We start from the raw sequence: 21587 nt of genomic DNA on the forward strand, positions 1-21587 counted from the left end.
AGAATTTTGGTGAAAGTTTAACATAAAAACGTGCTTCTCTACTCTCTTCCCAAACTAAGATCAAGTTTAAGCAAATACAAACAAGCTCACAACTATCTACAATTCCCAGGTGTGTACAAAATCACACGTGACTGCAGAAAACCATTTTATGGTCAAATGGAAAAATCCATCCTGCTATGTCTCGAAGAACACCGAAGAGACATTGCTTACGAAAGAACCAGAGCTAGTGCCCTCTCAAACCATGTCCGGTTTTCAGTAAACACAAATATTGAAGGCCGCCAACATGAGATAAACTGGACAATAACTTCGAACCTCGGCCACGATGAGGAAGAACGCCGCATAGTCGAGTCTAGAAATATTGTCATGGACCCTCTTCATATAAACAGTAACCTCAGCTACAATTTACCAGACTCATTCAGCTCTGCTGTCAGATATTGTCGCACTTGTGAAGCCACACGTGCACAGGTGTCTTTAACAATAGAACTTTAACATTGACTGTAGCTCCAGTTCAAAGTTAACTGTGTTTTATAGTCGAATTTATAGTTTTATAATTTATAGTTTTATAGTGACTCAGTGCTTCTTTATAGTGTTTTTATTTGCTTTCTATGTTCTCTCACGCTTGAAGAAGTCGGCCACTCCAATGAAACATGTTGCGTATTTAATAAATTTAATTGTTTGTTCTAATTCTCGGATCTCAGTCAGTATATATATGTATAAACATATAAAATCAGCATAATACATATGCTTAAAAATAGAGCGACCAATATTATCTCAGAAGAAAAAGATCTCCTTGATGAACTCACTCTCATATCTCAAACCCTAGTAAACAACATTTACCCAAGAAATAGAATTAAAAAGATTCTTCATAGAAATCTTCCACAGCAACAACCTCCTGTCACGCAATATACATCGTCCATTGTTATCCCTTATGCAGGCTCAGTTTCAGCAAAAATAGCCAAACTAATGAAGTCTTTCAACATCAGAATTGCTTTCAAACTTGTCAAAACTATGCGCCACATTTTAAGATCTCCTAAGGACATTAATGAATTCTTCAAATACGCAGGTGTATACAACATCCCAATGTTCTTGTGGATTAAATTACATAGATTAAACTTCAAGAAGCCTGGAAATTCGAAAAAAATAACATGTAGAGGACGTGAACAACAACAGAAAAGACACTTCAGGATTAGCCCATCACTTCTCAATCTCTAACCACACCATTGATTGGGATAACAGCCTTATATAGAAGAAGATTTTTGATGTAGAAACATCAAAGAAGCCGCGGTTGTACTCCGTTCCGGAGAAAGTCTAAAAACAGAAATCGAGGAATGATTCTGAAAGATATCTGGAAAAGCCTAATAAATTCACTCAGCTTACCAGAATTTCATTTCGCTAAAAATTTCATTTCGCTATATACCAGAATTTTCATTTCACTATAAAATGCGCTCAATAAACAATGACTGAGGCTGACACCACGCTCCATGCTTATGATGTTACGCGTTAGTTTTAATTTTAATTTATTTGACTGTGTTACTCCATTTTTCTTTTTTACTAGCAAACGTTATTGTACCATCATACTTGTCCTGAAGAAGCCAGACAGAATCGCTGGTGAAACTTGTTGACAATGTGTATATATCATGTATTAATATATGGTCAACGAATAAAACCAAGAAAAAAACTCAAGTTTTAATGTTTAAGTGACCAAATACAAAACAAAAACGAACAGACTCGATGGCTACATAAAGTGTATACTTGGTATCCCATTGTTGCCTACCAAATTTCAGAACCTTACACTTGGCAACATTGAATTGACAGTTCCATACTGTCAATTCAATGTTGCCAATTCAATGCTCATTCATACAAACTATTCAAGTCCTTCTGTAAGGCCACATCTTGATTCCTCATCACTCACCCCAGTTTTGCATCATCTGCAAACAGTCGTATATCACCAGTTAAACCTATCCCAATCATTAATATACAAAGTAAATAACAATGGTCTAAAAACTGACTTGTGGCACACCACTAGTGACTTCTCCCTTTCAAGATAGTGCTCCTCCCATACACAACTTGCTGATACCCATCTGTTAGCTATTCATATATTGTCTTTCATCCAATCCCATCTTCCTCAGTTTAGTTACCAAGTGGTGGTGTGCCAATCTATCAAAAGCCTTTAGAAATCTAAGTATACCACTGTATATACCACTGTATATACATCTCCCTTGTCCATAAGCAAGTTTATAAAACATGACCTCCCTTTAACAATCCCTTGCTAACAAGCACAAAGAGTACTGCTGTTATCAACCCACGTTTATCCTATATCTTGTCACTCTCTCTCTCTCTCTCTCTCCAATACCTTAACTACAACTCCAGATATACAGATTGGCCTGTAATTTGTTGCCTTAGTATTATTGCCACATTTGTGAAGTGGAACAATTTTGCCTTCCTTCAACTCATTTGGAACTTGTGCTGTTGCAAGAATCTTAAACAGATAGGTGAAGGCTGATGCTAACTCCTTGGAACATTCTCTTAAGACATCTAGTGATATATCGTCAAGTCCTATTGCTTAATTGACATCTAGCTTACTTAACTCTGTATATATCTATTATTTGCTCACCATTAATTTTTGATTTCACACTGAGAATGAAACACTGAACTGCTCACTGGACACTTTGACTATGTCCTTTGCATTAGTCACCAATCTCTTCCACTTTTATCCATTAACATCATTTTACCATAATAATTCTTTCTTCTACTTGCCACTTATCGATAAAACTCGCAAGGGTTTTCTTCGCCTGATTTGCAAATTTCTGCTTGTACTGCACATTTCTTTTCTCCAACTGAGTCACTCTTCTGGCCTGTTCTTTATACTCATCATGCAACTGATTATTACCATTATTTTTCTTGTGCCACCTCTAAAGTGCCTTCTTCCATGCTTAATCCCCTCATTCATCCATTTTACACTTACCTTATTCAGTCTTTTGACCATCAGAATGCATGCACATATTGATGCTGTTATGTATTTCTTTGTCAGTTCCCAAGCAGCATTTATTTCCTTACTGCTCAACTCCTTATTCCATGCTATAGCTCCAAACTGTCTCCTAAGCTTGTTGTAATCATCAGCCTTGCACTTCCACATATTATATATCCTTTCCTCACAGAAGTCATATGGCTAGCTACAACCCATGTGATCTCTTCATGATCACTCTCATCAACTGGAGGAGTATGAATCCCACCCACAATTACATCCTCTGATGAAATGATCAGATCTAAAACTCTTGATCCTCACTTGCCCTCCTTTACATTGTGGCTGAGATGGTTGCTGCTCAAGAACTCAAATTCGTTTTCCTTATTCCCAAATGCCATCTCATCATTCCAATCTTCTTCTTCTTTCACTCTGCCTTATCCCATGTTAAACGGGGTCGGCGCACCAATCTTTAACCTTCCTCTTCCAAGTTCTCCAGTCCAGAGCATCCTTCGGACTCCATCCTTTCTCCATAAGATCCTCTGTCATCTTATCCCTCCACCTGAGCTTGGGCCTGCCTCTTTTCCTCCTTCCCTCCAACTCCATATACTCCACTCGTTTACCAACATACTCCTCACCCTTCCTCTCAACATGTCCAAACCACCTCAGCCTACTTTCTTGTATCTTCTTGCCAATTGGTTCCACCTTAACCATCCCTCTGATGTTGTCATTCCTTATCCTGTCCTTCTTTGTCACACCACTCATCCATCTCAACATCCGCATCTCCGCTACCTCCATCTTCCTCTCCTGTGCCTTGGTTATAGGCCACATCTCCACACCATGGAGCATTGCCAGCCTCACCACCATCTTATAGAGCTTTCCTTTCCTCTTACAACTCACTCTCTTGTCACACAGGACCCCGCTCATCTTCCTCCAATTCATCCAACCGCATGTTATTTGGTGCTGTATTTCCTCATCCAGGTCACCATTCCTCTCGACAACTGACCCAAGGTACTTGAATTTCTTCCCTGAAATTAGCCTTTCACCCTGGAGTCGTATGACGATATCCTCGTCACTCCCCGTTGACATATATTCAGTCTTCACCCGGTTAATTCTCATGCCGCTCTCCTCCAATGCCTTTCTCCACTCTTCCAGGGTATTTTCAAGCTTCTCTCGGGATGATTCGCATAGAACAATGTCATCGGCAAACAGCATGCTCCATGGTGCCTCCTTCTTGACATCCTCCACTAGTACATCCATGACCAGGTCAAAGAGGTAGGGGCTCAGAGCTGACCCTTGGTGTAGCCCTACGACAATAGGGAACCCTTCTGTCATGCCGACACTAGACCTGACCTGAGTTTCTGTTCCTTCATACATCTCCCTCACCAACCTCACGTACTTCTCCGACACCCCCTTCTTCCTCATACACCTCCATACCTCCTGCCTGGCCACTCTGTCGTATGCCTTTTCCAGGTCTATAAACACCACGTGCAGGTCCACTTGCATCTCTCTATATTTCTCCATCAATCGATTTAGCGCAAATATTGCATCCGTTGTCCCTCTTCCTGGCATAAATCCAAACTGCTCCTCACCAATTTTTGTTTCCTGCCGTAACCTTGCTTCAATTACTCTTTCCCATATTTTTAATGTGTGTGACATCAGCTTGATTCCTCTATAGTTGCCACAGTCTTGAACATCTCCTCTTCCTTTGTAGATTGGGACGAGAATACTTTTCCTCCATTCCTCTGGTATCTTTTCCTGTTGGGCTATTTTACACATCAGATCCCATAACATATCCACGCCCTCACTGCCCAAACTTTTCCACACTTCCCCAGGTATCATCATTCCAATCTATACTGTTGTAATTGAAATCACATGTGAAAGTTTACATTATTAAGTTATTATTCTGCTAATGCATTCCTGAGTACTAATGATGTCATTAGTACTCAGGAATATACTAATATCTTCCTTTATAATTGATTCTATCTATTCGCTCTACTAATTTTTCTCCGAACTCTCATATATGTGGTATCCAGCTCACTTCTAACTCAGCTCTCAGGTCCATAAGTTAAAACTGGCTTGAACACAGTCTTGTATACTGCTAGTTTAGTGTTATGCCTAATTTCTCTTATTCCATATAAATTTATTCATTTGGCTTATCACCATACCAGGTTTTGCTAATTCTGTTTTCTATTTCCATATTTAATTTGGAATATTCACTAATAATTGTGCATAAATAGAAAAAATATTTCACTTCTACAGGTTCTCCATTCAGAATGCAGTCAAAGTTTTTCATATTCCTGTGTTCCAGGATATTTTCATATTGTTAGTGTTTTTATTGCTGATTTTCTTACTAAATTTATTACAGCATTATTCAGTTTAATTAGTCCTGGTTTATTTTGTACCGATCAGTACACAGATTTGTGCAGTAGTACATCATCTGCAAAAACTAAAGAGCTAATCTTTGTTCTGATTTTGATATGAGGTATAATGTCACTTTTCTTCATAACATAACCTGTGTAGATCATGTTATGAAGAAAAACATTACAGAGATCAATGTTTCATTTATCCTTTATAATTGTTTTTAGCATTTTGAAAAGCTTTTCTTTTGGTACCTTGTTTGCTTTTTCCAGATGTATAAATCTTAAATACAGATCATTGTCAAAGTTATTGCTAGTAAGATCAATATCTTACTAGCCAATAACTAAATTCCTTTGTAGTTCTTAGATTCTGTTTTATTTTCTTTTATATAGATGGTACCTGTGAGCTCGGTTCCAGTCATCTTAAAGAATTGAGTCTTCTGACTTGGTCTCCTTTTGCACTTCTATATTTGAAGATTTCTGGACAAATATCATCTACTCTGGCTGTTTCCATGTCGAGGCTTCAGATAATCTTCTTAATTTCAAGCATTGATATGCACTTGTAATAGCATTCCTCTTGAATGTTTATTATTATTATATGGGTACCTTCATGGGGTCTGGAGACTCATTGTGGGAGATCCATACTAACCTTTACACACACACACACACACACACACACACACACCCTCCCCCTCCCCCCAACTAAACTTTATAATCTACACATCTTTATCTTATTCTCATAGGGAGCATTCCACAAACCTGTTTCTAGCTTGGTCACTCATTTTGTCTATCACCTACTGATCCCCCCAAAAAACCCAGATGATCATATCTGTGCACAGTAGTAATTGCAGCCAAAACATAGCCTTATAAAGAGGGATAAAACTTTCCTTTCTTTACTTGTTAGTGTGTTTTTCAATGTCCAAGTAATCCTTTCAGCTATTTTCTCAACTTTTGCAATATTCCCTTTGAACTTCAATTCTTTGTCAACCATTATCCCCCAGTCTCTAGCCTCATCAGTTTCCTGCAATCCAGTACCATCAGTGTAATACACCAGTGTGTAACCTTTTCAACTTGAAGAGCATGACTTTGCATTTATCAACATTTAATTGACAATCATTATCCTTTGCCTACATTATAAATTTATTTCAATCATCCTGCAGGATATCTACATCACCTTTTATCAACTATTGTCCTCCCTAGTTGTGCATCATCAGGAAACAACTGAACATTCTTCCCTTAAATCTTTCCTTATATCATTAATATACAAACCGAAGAATAGTGACCCTGTTACAGAACCCTGAGGCACTCCATTAGTCACTCTCATTTTCTTAGGTTTCACTCCACTATATACTACTCTATGGTGTCTGTCTGGCATTCATCCTATCAGCATTATATTCATTCCCACTAGCTCCAACTTTTGCAATAGTTTTTCCATGCAGTATTTTGTCAAATGTGTTTGCAAAGTCCAGCTTTATGGTGCAGTCATTTCCCTTACCTAATTGTGCTGTTACTCTATTATAAAATGTAAGGTACTAAACAGGACCTACCTTTCATAAAACCATGCTGCTCACCTACCTGCTGTATTTTACCTCTAACTTTTCCATTATTTTAATCAGCATTCCTGAGATAGTAACTGGTCTTTAATTTGTTGTTTCTGTCTTGGAACCACCTTTATTTAATGAATCTTACTCATTTACTTTCCACTTCTTTGGATTCTTGTAAAGCTGAGACCTAGATTGAACAACTTCATCAGGGGCAGTGTCATTTCTTTTGCACATTCTTGTAGTTCATGGCTGACATGCCATCCAGTCCCACTGCTGTACACACACATTGATATTTTTCAATATGCTGAGTATCTCCTGTTCATCTACCTCAATTTTGACATGAATCTCTGTCACATCAGCCACTGCAAAATCTCTACCTGGATGATACATCTTTGCACAGTGATCACTCAGGAACTCAATTATTTCTGTTGCCTCTGTCAGCTTCTTACCACCAACATTCTTTAGTCATCTTACCATTGTCATTTTTCTTCTTACTTTGCTACATAACAAAGACTCTTTTGGATTTACTTGGGATTGCTTAGCTAATTTTCTCTCATATTCAGACTTGGCTTTTCTAACCATATTAGTCAACCTTCTTGCTTTTGCTTTGTACTGTTCATGGGTATGCTAATCATTTTTTTTTTTTTTTTTCACCTATTGCTTTATATCCCTACTCATCTTAACCCCACTGGTTTATCCTCCTGACTGTGGGTATACTGTCTGATACTGCTTCTCTCAAACAATACCTGACTACTAACCATTTATGACTCTATTTCCCATTTATGACTTCTTTGAGATGTCTCCTATGTCCATTGTAATTACCAGCTCTATAATTCAACATAAACCCTTTGACAGAGAATTCCACATGTTAAGTATCTTCTCTGAACAAAACTGCATGGTCACTCTCCCCAGTTGGAGGAGAGTGACCATGTAGTGTACAGTTTATCTTGGTTATGGGGTACATATGCCTTAAATTGAGTCTGAAATATGTTTTGTTCCCTCCATGTGCAGCAAAAGTTATTCAGTTATGTGGCACCCAGATAAAAGCTACCAAAGCTGGAGAAATTTTCTCTTTGGTAGGTGTTAGTTGTTATGACTATATAGTATTTATATTTTCAGTTCATATGTTTGGTTTTAAAAATCTGTTGGTTATAGATGTCTATGCATTTCACTAAGCTGTACTTAAAATTTGACCGAAATAGGGAATATTATAAATCTGTCCTTATTTCATAGTGAAATGTATAGAAACTTAATTTAAAAAAAAGAGTAGTGAGCTTATGAGAATATAGTCCTTGGCTTTGGAGTTGCCTTGGTTTTTCCCTACTTAAGACATAAGCTCTATCCAAGAATCCATATGCTCTCCTTTTATTAGTGCATTGGGTATGCTTCACTTGCCTGACAGCTGTTTCAAACTGTTGGTTCTCCTTACAGACTAGGCAGAAACCTTAAGAGAGTAAAAACCTCTGTTCAACACCTTAGCAGTCCTATGTCAGAGATTTGCATTTTTCATAAGTTAACTGTCAGTCTAGCGAAACCCACTCAGTGCACTAATGAAAGATAAACATGCTCCTGAGAAGAGCTTGAATCTTAACTATCACAAGCCAAGGCAATTCCAATACCGAGAATTGTATTTTCATAAGCTGTCTGTTCTAGTTTTCAGACTTCTTTAAGTCTAGCTATTAAATAAGGGTGAATTTCTAATATCACCTATTTCTGTTAATTTATAATCAGTGAAATGAAACCCTTTATCCTGAGTAATTACAGTTGTGCCAATAACATTGTTAGGACTAAGGGATAACACAGATAATGCATAATTTTGCTTACAGAGACTGAAACATTATATTTTTTTAAACAGTTTACATATGTTCATTTATTACATTAACAAATGAATAATTAAATAAAAGCACAAGTTTAAATTATTAAATTTGTGTTTTAATTATTTCTCTGTGCTTTATTCATTCCATTAACCCTGTTTATGTGGATATATTGCATTAGTTGATTGTTTACAACAAGCGTAGATATTTTTGTGTATCCATGGTCCTTAGTTAAAGTTTCCACATAATCTCCACATATTTATCTCTTTAATGTGTTGTCTACGAGCTTACAGTAGTGAACAAATTAATCCAACCATTCACATTTTAAAGAAAAATTCTAATTTCACAAGAAAATTAAGTACAGAAATTAAACTCCAGCTTTACCTAATAATTTATGACTGCCTCTGTTCTTGATAAGTTCATTAATTCACTTTGACATGGACTTTGCCAACATGCAGAACACATTTTTCTTATTTCTGCATCTCACCCATACTTTTATAATGGATTGTATTAAGTTATCCTTTGTATCACAGTTTGATTTTCCAAGTCACTTTTTTACTATGGCCCATAAATTTTCTATTGGCCAATAAAGCAAATGGATGTTGATTTTTGAGGAATTTTTTTTTTTTTTGAAGTGTGTGGCATGGAATGCGATCCTGTTGAAAGATGAGTTCTTTTTCTATCTGGATCTGTGGGACCACTCTTTTCTCTAATATTTTTATATATTGGTCACTTTTCATCATATCATCAATATGATATGATATTGATGATATGATGAATATTATCATATCAATATCACACATGACAGTTCAGCATAAATGATCCTGAACTGTCATGTGTAAAACATCCCCAGAACATATTTTTAGCTGGGTGTTTAGGAGCATGTTGAAGGTGGGTGGGAGAAGTCTTCTCAGCTACTGATTTGCAAACATTAGGGTACTTGCTCTCCTTGGACAAAGAAGTGGCTGTCACTTGAGAATATGACCTCCTTCCACTTCTCAACAGTTCAATGTTCATATACTTTTGCCCACTGGAGCCTCTTTTACTGTATATCCTTCATTAAGAGTTGTTTCTTTTTTCTTTTTTGGTCTGTGGGCAGTCCTCCCTCCTTTCAACAGTCTTCAATGAACTGTCATGTCAGAAACATTAATCTCACTATCTGCCAAGTCTCTGTTTAGGTCTACAGCAGACTATCTTGGATTCATTTTGCTTTTCCTGACTAGAAAACGATCTTGAGTGAGTGTACTTTTCTTTTTTCATCTACATTTTCCTTATCTGTCAGGAGAAAAGGTACCTGTCTTCCTAAACCTCTTTAAAATTGCATTAACAATATCCAAACCAACACCACACTCATTGGCAATTTGTCTGAGTCATGGATGTGTTCTGAGAAAGAGTACATATTTTTGCACACTTTCTTGGAGATGTATCCATTTCATAGTGTTTTATTCATACAAAATGAATAAAACACTATGAATGTCAACATGTTTACCTTATTAAAAATGCACAACACTATTAATAAACATCATAGAGATAGCTAAAACATGTGGCACTCAACCAAAATAGTGAATTCAAACTGAAACCAAAACCCAACTGAAAACTTGATGAAAATTCGACTTGTTTGGATTAATTTTTCTCTACTGTATAGCTTCTCAATTCTTTATAATTTTTTTTTTTTTTTTAAACAGAGAGGCATGGTTGTTAGTTTTTCAGCCTATTAAATGTTTCTATTTAGAGATGTGTTTAATCCTGTTCTTTGTACTGCATTCCTGTGTGTTGTGCATTGTTTTTGTATAAGGTTTGTTTACCCTTTTGGCAAAAATATGAAGAACAATTTGAATTTGTTTTTGTAGTGCCATTTTCCATATATGGAAAACTCACATTCATTAGCCAAAACATTATGACCACCTACCTAGTAGTGGGTTGAGCCTACCTATGTCCTGAAGAATTCTTCACCAATAGACAGAATAACGTCCCTGAGGTCAGCAAGAAGTGATGAAACATGTTTCCTAGGTGCAAAGATAAAGTATTTTAGTGATGCTGTAAGTTTGAAGAAGAAAGAAGTGAACAAGTTAATTATTTTAGCAGACAAATGATTTGAAAGGTGCGAAATATGCAGTGAGAGAGGATATGAAAGAGTTGTAAAAAGAAGCAAAATGAAGAGTAAGAAAGTGAAGCTGCCTTGGTATGATATGAACAGAATTGAGAACGGCCATTATTGGCAATGAGTCAGTGAGAAGATCGTGCAGGAGGAATGCCGTACGGTTTATAGATGTGTGGAGTGAATTTGATGAACATAAGAAGCTGTATGTTTCTGATGGACTACACTTAAATTGTTTTGGTATTAATGTTTAGAAGTGCAAAACCAGGGAAAATAGATATATTAGGGAGGAAGTAATCAAGCATGTGTCTGGCCATCCCTGGGACAAATGAGTGTAAGTGCAGGAGTGACTGTGCAGAAATATCTCTCCCCTGGGAGATAAGTATGAGTGCAAGAATGATTGTGAAGAGCTGGATGCAGTTTCCCAGGTTTTTAATCTGAATGGGCAGGTAATTATTATTATTATTATTATTATTATTTTACACCTCCAGGGAGTCCATAGACTCATCGAGGGAGGGCACTTGCTCTACAGCTCTCTCCACCACTCAATTCACCAACTACAACTAACCATAACTACACCAACAGTATCTACTGCCAACCACCACCACCACCACTAGTTTTTTCACAGACAATCACAAACATCCATGCCCATGGCTTGGATTCAAACTCGCAGCCTTTTGGCTGGAAAGCGGATATGCTAACCACTCGGCCAGCCAGGCTGACTTATAACGACATTATAAGGGTAACTGTGAGCCCCAGGGGATGTTGAAATGCATGTACACGAATGTCTGAAGTATTAAATAAAGGAGTGGAGTTTTTGACATTGGTCAGTTTGACTTGGCCAAAATTATTGGTAGCAGTGAGACCTGGTTGTCAGAGAATGATGTAGTTACTGGGATAGAATGTAATGGATATTGTATTTTCAGAGAAGATAGGAGGAAGAAAGGTATTATTAATGATAGCTGAAAAACTTCACACCAACAAAAATACAAGTTAAGGAAGATGGTAGATCTGAGAAACATGGTTCATTTGAGGCTGTCTGGTGTGAGATAGAGACCAATAGGGTCAAGAAAAAGATATGGACAACATGTATCGGCAGGTTAGCACAATAAGTGCAGGTTGAGCAGTTATCACAGGAGTGTTCAACTCTGAGGATATAGATTGGAAGGAGAAAGGGCATAATTAAGTACTCCTGAAAACAGCACATGATGGAGGGGACAAGACTTTCAGTGTGTTGGATCTGGTAATAGCATCTGATCTATCTATAACTACAGTAGCAACTCTACCTCTGACCAAGGAAAGCAACCATGCAGTCTTGTTCTGAAAGGTTGCTCAAGTTTTTATGTGAGGTTTATGTGGAACTACAAAGCTGGTGATTATGATAAACTTGGAAAGCAACTTGAAGCAGAGTCATGGCATAAGAAACTACATGGAATGAATGTCATTAGCACGTATGAAGTGGTCAAGGATCCTTTTAGCAAGGGGGAGGTATTAGAGGGCATTCCTAGGGTTAGGAGGATAAACTGAGCAGGAATTAAGTGGATGAGTAGCAATATAAAGCAGGAACTGCAACAACAAAAAAAAGCATTTTGGAAGGAATATAAACAGTGTGGTCATCATGCTCATGAGTAGTATAAATAGCAAGCAAGAAGGGGTTACTACTATGGTAAGGAAGACTAAATCAGATTTTGAGAGAAAATTAGCTAACTAGGCCAAAGTAAATCCAAAAAGTGTTTTTTGCTATGTAGCAAGTAAGAGAAAGAATGATTATGGAAAAATAACTTGACTCAGTGCTGATGGTAGGAAAGTGACAGAAGCAGAAGAAATAGTTCAGTTACTAAGTGGTCACCTTGTAAGGGTATATCATTCAGGTGATGACTTTGCAGTTACTGAGGTAACAGACTGATGTGGGCATTAAGGTAGATTAACAGGAGGTGCTCAGTATATTGAAAAATATGAATGTGAATACAACAGTGGGCCTGGACTGTATGTCAGCTCATGTGCTATGTGAATGTTCAAGTGAACTGGCAGTGCCTCTGATGAAGTTGTTTAATGTAAATCTCACCTCTGGCAATGTTCCTAAGAGTGGAAAGAGGATAAGATAGTTTCATTACATAAAGGTGGCTCCAAGACAGAAGTAGAAAATTAGACCAATTAATTTCTCTGGAGTGGTTGTTAAAGTATTGGAAATGTTTAAAAGTAAAATTCCTGAATTTTACTTTTCAACAATTCACTTTTAAAATTCAGGAATGTAAGTCTCACCTCTGGCAAGGATCCAAGGGAATGGAAAGAGGGTAAGATAGTTCCATTACTATCTCCAAGACAGAAGTAGGAAATTACAGACCAATTAATATCTCTGGAGTGGTTGTTAAAGTATTGGAAAAGTTATTTAAAAGTATAATTCAAGAATAGTTGAATAGGAATATTATACTGTATATGGGGCAGCATGGGTTTGTGAAAGGTAGGTCATGCCTCAGTAATTTATTTGCATTTTATAATAAGGTGACAGCAGAATTTGATAAAAGAAATGGCTACACCATGATACTGCTGGATTTTGCAAAGGTATTTGACAAAATGCTGCATGGAAAACTATTACATAAGTTGGAGCAAATGGGAATGGATATGAAGCTAGTGGCACATTGATGGTGGGAGGGGGGGGTGACTAATAGACAGACATCAGAGGAGGATCCCATGGCTCTCTATTAGGACCACTGCTCTTTAATTTGTCCATTAGTGATATAGCAGATAATTTAGAGGAGGAGATATTGAATTATTTGCTGATGATGATGCAAAACTGAGGAGGACAATAGTTGATAAAGGTAATGTAGTTATCTTACAGGATGATCTAAACGAATTGGCAGTGTGGACAAAAGAAAATGATTGTCAATTTAATGTAAAATATATGGTAATGCACTTTGGGATAAAAAGATTACACACACACATCATATTGATGGTACTAGAAGAACACATTGAAAAGTAAAGATAGAGAGGTTATTATCCCGCTTTATAAGCCTATGATTTGCCATATGTTGACTACTGCACACATATTTGGTCACCTTTGTTTCTTGGTGGAGGAGAGGATTCAGAGATGAATGACCATGCTCCTGAAAAATTTGTGGAATGTTCCCTATAAGGAAAAATTGAAGGTGTGTGTGTGGGTTGTAGAGTTTAGTTAACAAGCAGAGGAGAAGGGACATGATAGAAACTTAAGTCACTAATGGGATTCTATATGATTGACACAAAAAAAAGTTTCAATCCATGGGGAGAACAAGGGATCACACTTGAAGTCGTTTAAGAATGTGGTTAATAAGGGTGTGCCGGTTCTTTATTTGGAGATTGGTGAATGAGTGGAATGGAATGGAATGCCCGAGGTGGTTGTGAGTACCCAAACAGTAAGTTTATACATATATGATAGGTATTGTGTTAATGGATAGTATGGCTCTCCTGTGATGAGTCTTTTAATTCCATGAAGTACTTATATAGATAATAATAATATCTTAAAATTTTTTGTTTTTCTCTATCCAGTAAGAAATAGTTGTTTAAATAAGAAATAAATCTTGTTTTTATATTCTTGTATTAATAGAGAAGAAGGGTGGCAATTAGAAAAGACAAATAAGCAAAGTTGACAAAACAGAGTAGAAAAATACATGACAGACATTTAATGAAATCGAATACTACCTTGCCTTTTTTTGTGTGTGGAGATTTAGATAATGCAGATTGATTAATAATCATCTCTTATTTTAGGCCCAAGCTGAGGTCTGAACTTCATGGTCTTACCTATTTAATGGAAGTGCTTGACTTAATATTGAAGAATAATGCTGAACGAACTAGTCAGCTGTCTGGGAATAAAAAGCGTTTCAGTAGCAAAGGTAGCAGACGTGGAAGAGGTAGTCATGGGGATGGTGATACTTTTGTTATTCCTTGTCTAGAGGATGGTGAAGTTGATCTTGCTTGTGAAGTGTTAAAAGTGCTCTTCAACCTCACATGTAATGTACACAAGAACAATTTGGATGAGGTAAATTTCAAAATAATTTTCAGTTTAAGTTTACAGGTCTTATGTAAAGTGACAGTTATATTTTTAGATTTTATGTGAAATCTAAAAATATAACTAAAAATATATGAGTTGTAAGAATAGAGCCCCCCCCCCTTTAACACAGGAATACTATAAGAAGGCATAACATGGTATTTTTGAAATTTTGTGTGGCAAAACCTTGTTATGTTGGATGTAATTCTTCATTTCCATTCTTTTGTGAATCTCCCACTGTTGACTTGTTAGCTGTTTTGCCAGAGGTGGGGGGGGGGGGGGTTCTCTCCAAGTGAAGTTTTCATTGCTAATGAGGCAGGTCTCTGGTTGAAGAAAAATGCCCAATTGGACATTTATTTTTTTTAATAAAAGGAGTAATCTGCACCAGGTTTGAATGTATCAAAAGATTGTGTAATGTTACTTTTGTGCATTAACACATCAGGAGATCACACAATAAAACTTATGCTAGATGCTCTGATCCTAATGCAATGAAAGGTGTAAATGAAAATACTGCACTAGTATACTGGAAAACAAATTAAAAAAAAAGCTTCTGATTTATTTTATGTAATTATCAGTGATTACTGTTTTTAATAAAAAAAAAAAAGTTTCCAATAGTTACAAAAAATAAAATGGTGTATTTTTGTTAGCTTTTGGAAAGCTGTTGTTTAATTATTTCTCTTTGTGCTGTAAATTATTCCATTAAAGTGCAACATGAAGGTACTATGATGCCAATTAAATTTCTCATTTTACATTTTTAGTATAGTCATGCATAGAAATGCACTTAATGTTCTGTTTTGACAAACAGAAAAGCACACCAAATTTGCTTCAATAGTTAGCAAATTTGGTGTGTTTTTCATATTCAGCTTCATACCGAATCGTAGAAAGATTTAGTATTTGGCTGGCCAAAGCAGAAAAATGCCTGTTACGTGCATCATAACAAACACAACCAAATGGGAAAAGCTTCACCTTATCTAGTGCGAACTGTTCAAATAGAGAGAGTTGCCAAGGCTAATTAGTAACTTATTCTGCAGTACAGTTTCTCAGAAAATTTCTTTCAGCACTAGCTATCAGTATTCCTTACAAGAGTTTTTATTTGCAAAAGTCAGAAATATTTATAAAGAAACCAGGTGTATACTTCTGGGAAACAGTTGGGAGTGGGGAAGGAGTTTTTATGACTATAGATGCATGTGTTCACAGGATGGTTTGCCTGCTCTGGGGGACAAAAAAACTAGAGTTTCCAGGTGACCCCCCCCCCCCACCTCCATATGAGACTGGCTAACTCACCTTTAGTTGAAAGAGACCAGATAAAGGTTCCTCAGGTCTTGGACGGAAATCGAATCCAGGTCTTTCCAACCAAGGTGCTTTGTCTATACTGACTGAGAGCTACGGAGGCTCAAACCAGATGTATGCTACTCCAAAAAAAAAAAAAAAAAAAAAAAAGCTGAAAATTTCATTCTCCTACATCATAATTTATTGTGAATTCATTTTGATTATTAAATCCATAATTATTCTCTACGTTTCACAGTTTAAAATAATTTCCATTAATATTTTTGTTATTTCAAGAAATAAGTAAAATATTTTAAATTAAAGATGTGAAGAAATTATATTCTTGGTTTAATCCTTTATCCAAGTGAAAGCAAACAAAGTTTGCACCTGAAGTATTTTCAGGACTGGGCAACTCTTATATAGAAGCTAATGATTGCACAGCACTTGCCTTAGTATCCCATAATGCAAAGCACATATCCTTACGGACATATATAATTCTATGTGTTATGGGAAGGGTCACTACCCAGACTAGTTTCGAACTTTATTGAGGTATCATCAGTGGGAGCCAGACCCAGAGGTGATACCAAGGTTGAAGTAATGCAGAACTCATATTTTTCATATATGCATAGCTAAAAGTTGAAAGTTTTTCCACTTCAATATTTCCACGTTTTTCCACTCACATATACGAGTTGTCCAGTCCTGAAAATACTTCAGGCGGAAACTTTGTTTGCTTATACTTGGATGAAGGATTAAACCAACAATATAATTTCTTGGCAAGTTTAATTTATAGCATAACCAAGTGGAAAAACTTGGAACAAGTGCAATATTTTTTCTGATTTTTATGCTGTATTGTTTTTAAATACAGTGTTCTCTATGAAATTGAATGACAGATTTATTATATCAAAATGGAAGATGTTATGGACCAATCCATATCTTATAGCCAAATCTAGAAAGAAAGTGATTTTTTGAAAATTTACCAGCTAGCTTATGAGAACAAGACTGTTATTGAAGTTGCCTTGGCTTGCACTGTTTAAACAACATGAACTCTACCCATCACCCATATATTTGCCTTTTATTAATGCATTGAGTAAGTTTCATTAGTGTTAAATACGCTAGTGAAATTGACCTAGTTCAAAAAAACTTAAAAGCAGATATGAAGGTAAAAGCTCATTCAATGCTGTAACTAAGCTATATTAGAAAGCTAAATTCATCATAAGTGATCTCTAGGTATGTGAATAATAAAATATTAAACTATAGAAGTGAGAAACTTATATTTGTCTTACATGAGATATTGTAATAGACAACATTACAGATTCATCTATAATATTTTTTATAACAAAATGTGGAAACAAGCAAAAGTAAGAAACAGAAAAATTTTCTTTCTTCAAAATTTCACTAGAAAACTTATGAGAAGGTTATGTTCTTAAAAACTCTTTGATAAATTTTCAAAACTTTTTAAGTTTCTACAATTGGCTATAAAATATGGATTGATCCATAATATTTCAGTTGCTTCAAATTGAAGCATTTCAGATCAATACTTAAAAATTTAACAGTTACTATACTACTCTCTCTCATTTACTTCATAAATGAAGTAAATGAGAGAATAGAAGCACAACACAAACAGGGAAACGGGAGGAGTTAGGGTGGGTGGGGAAGACACTTTATGAAACATGTGGATGCTGGATTAAGAGGTGAATGTGTAAGCAGGCAAACACATGAGATGAGTCGGGGAGAGTTCGAGTGTGAGGAAAGTTGTAAAATTGGTGGTAATATAGAGGAAGTGACTGGAAAAGGTATTGAAGAGTCACATCGGAGAAGTGACATTCCCAGGACTTGTAGAAGCAGTAATGATTTCTTATGTTTATATTTAATGCTAGAAGTATTTGAAATAAGGGGAATGAAATTGTTGCTTTGCTCGAGCTTATTCGCCCCAAAATTGTTGGTATAAGTGAGACATTGTTAGATGACGATAACATCCTGACAGGAATAGAAATGAACAGATATGATAATTTTCGTGAAGACAGACGGGGAAGAAAGGGAGGAGGAGTACTGTTGATGGTAGCAGATGAGTTGTGCCCATCTAAGGTGGATTTGCAAGGTGCAAATAGTAGCCACGGTTTTGAGGCAGTATGGTGTGAGGCTGAAGTAAACAGGATGAAATATTTAGTTGGGTGTTACTATAGACCTGGTAATACGGAGGATAATGAGAAGGAAATGTATAGGCAAATTGGCCTAGCTAGCAAGAAATGAGTGATCATTATGGGCGACTTTAATTATGGTAATATAGACTGGAATCAAGAGACTGCATTTGTGAGTAAATAAAATTAATTTTTGGAGTTTTTGAAAGACAATTACCTTAGACAGTACGTAATGGAGGGTACACAAAGATCATCTCATCAGATTGGATTTGATCATCTCATTGGATGATGTTGTTGTAAATGAGGTGTCAAATCTTCCATCAGTTGGTGAAAGTGACCACAAGATGATCACTTGCAGGGTGACCCAGTCATTTGAGGACTGGGTCACCATATATATATGTGTGTGTGTGTGTGGAATTATAAGACTGGTAATTATGAAAAGCCCAGGAAACAGCTTGCAATAATAAATTGGAAAGAGGAACTGAATGGAAAGGATATCAATACTGCTTGGGCACTACTCAATAACTGTTTGGTGGAAGTAATATCGCAATGTATTCCAAAGGTTAAGAGGGTAAATATAGCAGGTATGAAATGGATGTATCAAGAGATAAGGTATTCAATCTGGAAGAAGATATTATGGAAGAAACACAAGATGAGTAGTTATAACAACCAGTTGCATGAGAAGTACAAAGAGCAGGCAAGGAAGGTGACTCGCTTGATAAGGGTAGCAAAAGTGCAGTATGAGCAGCAGTTAGCTAAGGCAGCCAAAAAAATCCTAAGGAGTTTTTTCTATATGTGACCAGGAGAAGAAAGAATGATTATAGTAGGATGGGATTGATTGGTGAAAATGGAGGAATGATAACTGCTGCAGAGGATATAGTTGAGATATTTAATGAGCAATTTATAAAGATATTTCATTCTTATGAATGTGACATAATGCAGAACTTGAAAGAAGGAGGAGGAGGAGGAACTGTTAGTAAGTGAACAGAAGGTATATGAGGAATTGAAAAGACGATGTAAATTAGGCTGTGGGGCTTGATGCTATTTCACCACGTTTTGAGGGAATATTCCAGAGAATTAACAGCTTTTGTATATCTTTTCAACATGAATCTCACTGGGTCAAGTTCCAAAAGAGTGAAAAGAGGGTAAAATTGTTCCATTCATAAGGGAGGTGATAAGGGTAGGGCTTTGAATTATAGACTTGTGTGTGTGGAGCTGTGATTAAGGTATTAGAGAAGTTAGTTAGGATTAAGATTCAGAATTGGGTTAACAATGGAAAAATACTGTTTGGCGGCCAGCATGGATTTACTAAAGGAAGATCGTGCTTTAGCAATTTGCTTACTTTTTATGATAAAGTGACAAATGCATTGGATAAGGGTGTTGCACATACAGTGGTATATTTAGATTTTGCAAAGACATTTGAAAAATTGCCACATGACAAGCTGGTAATTAAACTGGAACAAATGGGGCTGAACAGTAGATTAGTTCGCTGGATTGGAGATTGGCTGTCTGATAGGTATCAGCGAGTTGTCTATGGAGGAGCGATGTCCCAGAAGAGGAAAGTTACTAGTGGTGTATCCAAGGGTCTGTTTTAGGTCCATTGCTGCTTAATTTGTATGTAAATGATATTAGGATAGGTCTGAATGGTGATATGCAGATGATACAAAGTTGGGGAAAGCTATCAGGAATAGAGAAGATGCTGTAGCTTTGCAAGAGGACTTGAATACACTGGCTGAATGGGTAAATGAGTGAGGATAGCAATTCAATGTTGCAAAGTGTAAGGTTTTGAAATTTGGGAAGCAGAGATGGGATGTAGAGTACACAATCGGTGGAAGTATCTTGGAAGCGGTAGAGGAGATGAGAGATTTGGGAGTGATTGCAGACAAGGCCCAAATTTTGGGGACATGTTACTAAAATTGTGAGGACAACACAGTGGATGATGGGAATGATGCAGAGGGCACTGACTTGTAGAAGTAAGGATATTATGGTTCCTTTGCACAAGGCTTTGATCAGGCCACCTATGGATTACTGTGCACAGATTTGGTCACCTGATTTTCAAAAAGATGATGTGTTGGAAAAAGTTCAGAGACAATTGACTAAGGGGTTTCTGTTCTCTGGAATGTTGAGTATGAAGACAGATTGATAAAATGTAATTTGCAGAAATTGATGGATAGAAGGAAGGAGGAGATGGATATGATCGAGACATATAAGCTGTTAGGAGGTTATTACCAGATTAATGTAGGGGAGGTTTTGCGCAGAATGGGTGAAGATAGGAAGAGAACAAGAGGTCATCCCTGGAAGTTGTATAAGGAGGGTGTGAGCAAGGGAGTGAGGAGCAGGTTTTTTTGTATGGAGAGTGGTGAGTGATTGGAATGCATTTCTTGAGTGTGAGCGCAGAGACAGTAAATATATTTAAGGCATGGTATGATGAACTGTGTGTATAACAGTGGACCTTCCACGACGAGTCTTTGACTCCATGGAGGTTTTTTATAATAATAATAATATATTTGTGGAAAGCAAAATTTTATTTTCTGTCATGTTGTACCATCATTTCACATTGTGTTTCAAGCCAATCAGAATACAATTTGGTCAGCTAAATCCCAAATTGCCAGCTCATTCTAGTTCATTCATTCATTATCAATGTAGATACCAAACAGGGTACACTACAAAGGTGAGGATTGGACATTAGATCAGAAGCCCCAGTCAGTTCTCTGCATTCCTTAAAACACTGTGTGGAGGTCTCCTTCCAGTTATACAGCTTTAACCCTTAAGCATCCCCTTTTAAATCCAGAAGAGAAAAAAAAATATTGATTCAACCCAGAGAGGAATGTGGTGAGGTCTGTAAGGATAGAAAAATCAGAACTATGGCAGTGAAGAAGAAGCATTTTTGAAAGTTTTTGCCAAGTTAGTCAGCTTCTGCTTTTAGAGAATATGGAAAAAAATGTAAGAAAGCAAAGCACTGCATAAAACTAGCTAAATAAAAGGAGGGAAGAAAGCTGTAAAAGGAATCAGAGATGATAAAGGTGACATGAAAACTGAAGATAAAGATATTTTAGATGTCTAGAGTAATTAATTTGAAAGACTGCAAAATGAAACAAGTCTTGTCAACATGATGGTAGAATACTCTAACAGGAATACATAGCCATACTTGAAGTAGAAAAGTAATCAAAAACCTGAAAGGTGGAAAGGCAGCTGGAGTAAATGAGATTCAGTTGGAAATGCTCAAATATAGAGGTATAAAAGTTTTACAGCAGCTGCATTGCATAATTTAGAAGGCCTAATTAGACGGTCAAATTTCAGATGATTGGAGTAGAGCTCTCATAGTAAAGGGAAATAAAACTAAATGCAATAATTAGAGGAATTTCCCTGCTGAGTGTACAT

At 36.6% G+C, this 21587-nt stretch overlaps 1 protein-coding gene across 1 annotated transcript in view; it reads left to right on the plus strand.

Annotated features, from left to right (window-relative positions):
- Positions 1 to 21587, plus strand: part of ric8a (ric8 guanine nucleotide exchange factor A) — a 340114-nt gene that overhangs the window by 104317 nt on the left and 214210 nt on the right. Inside the window, exon 7 of the mRNA XM_090393889.1 lies at positions 14523 to 14793. Within this exon, the coding sequence (XP_090250015.1) occupies positions 14523 to 14793 (271 nt within the window). The remainder of the gene's footprint in view (positions 1 to 14522; positions 14794 to 21587) is intronic.

This window comes from Typopeltis vanoorti, chromosome 6 (genome assembly GCF_054136105.1).
Source record: "Typopeltis vanoorti isolate ZY-2024b chromosome 6, IOZ_Tvanoo_1.0, whole genome shotgun sequence".
Classification (NCBI taxonomy): Eukaryota; Metazoa; Arthropoda; class Arachnida; order Uropygi; family Thelyphonidae; genus Typopeltis; species Typopeltis vanoorti.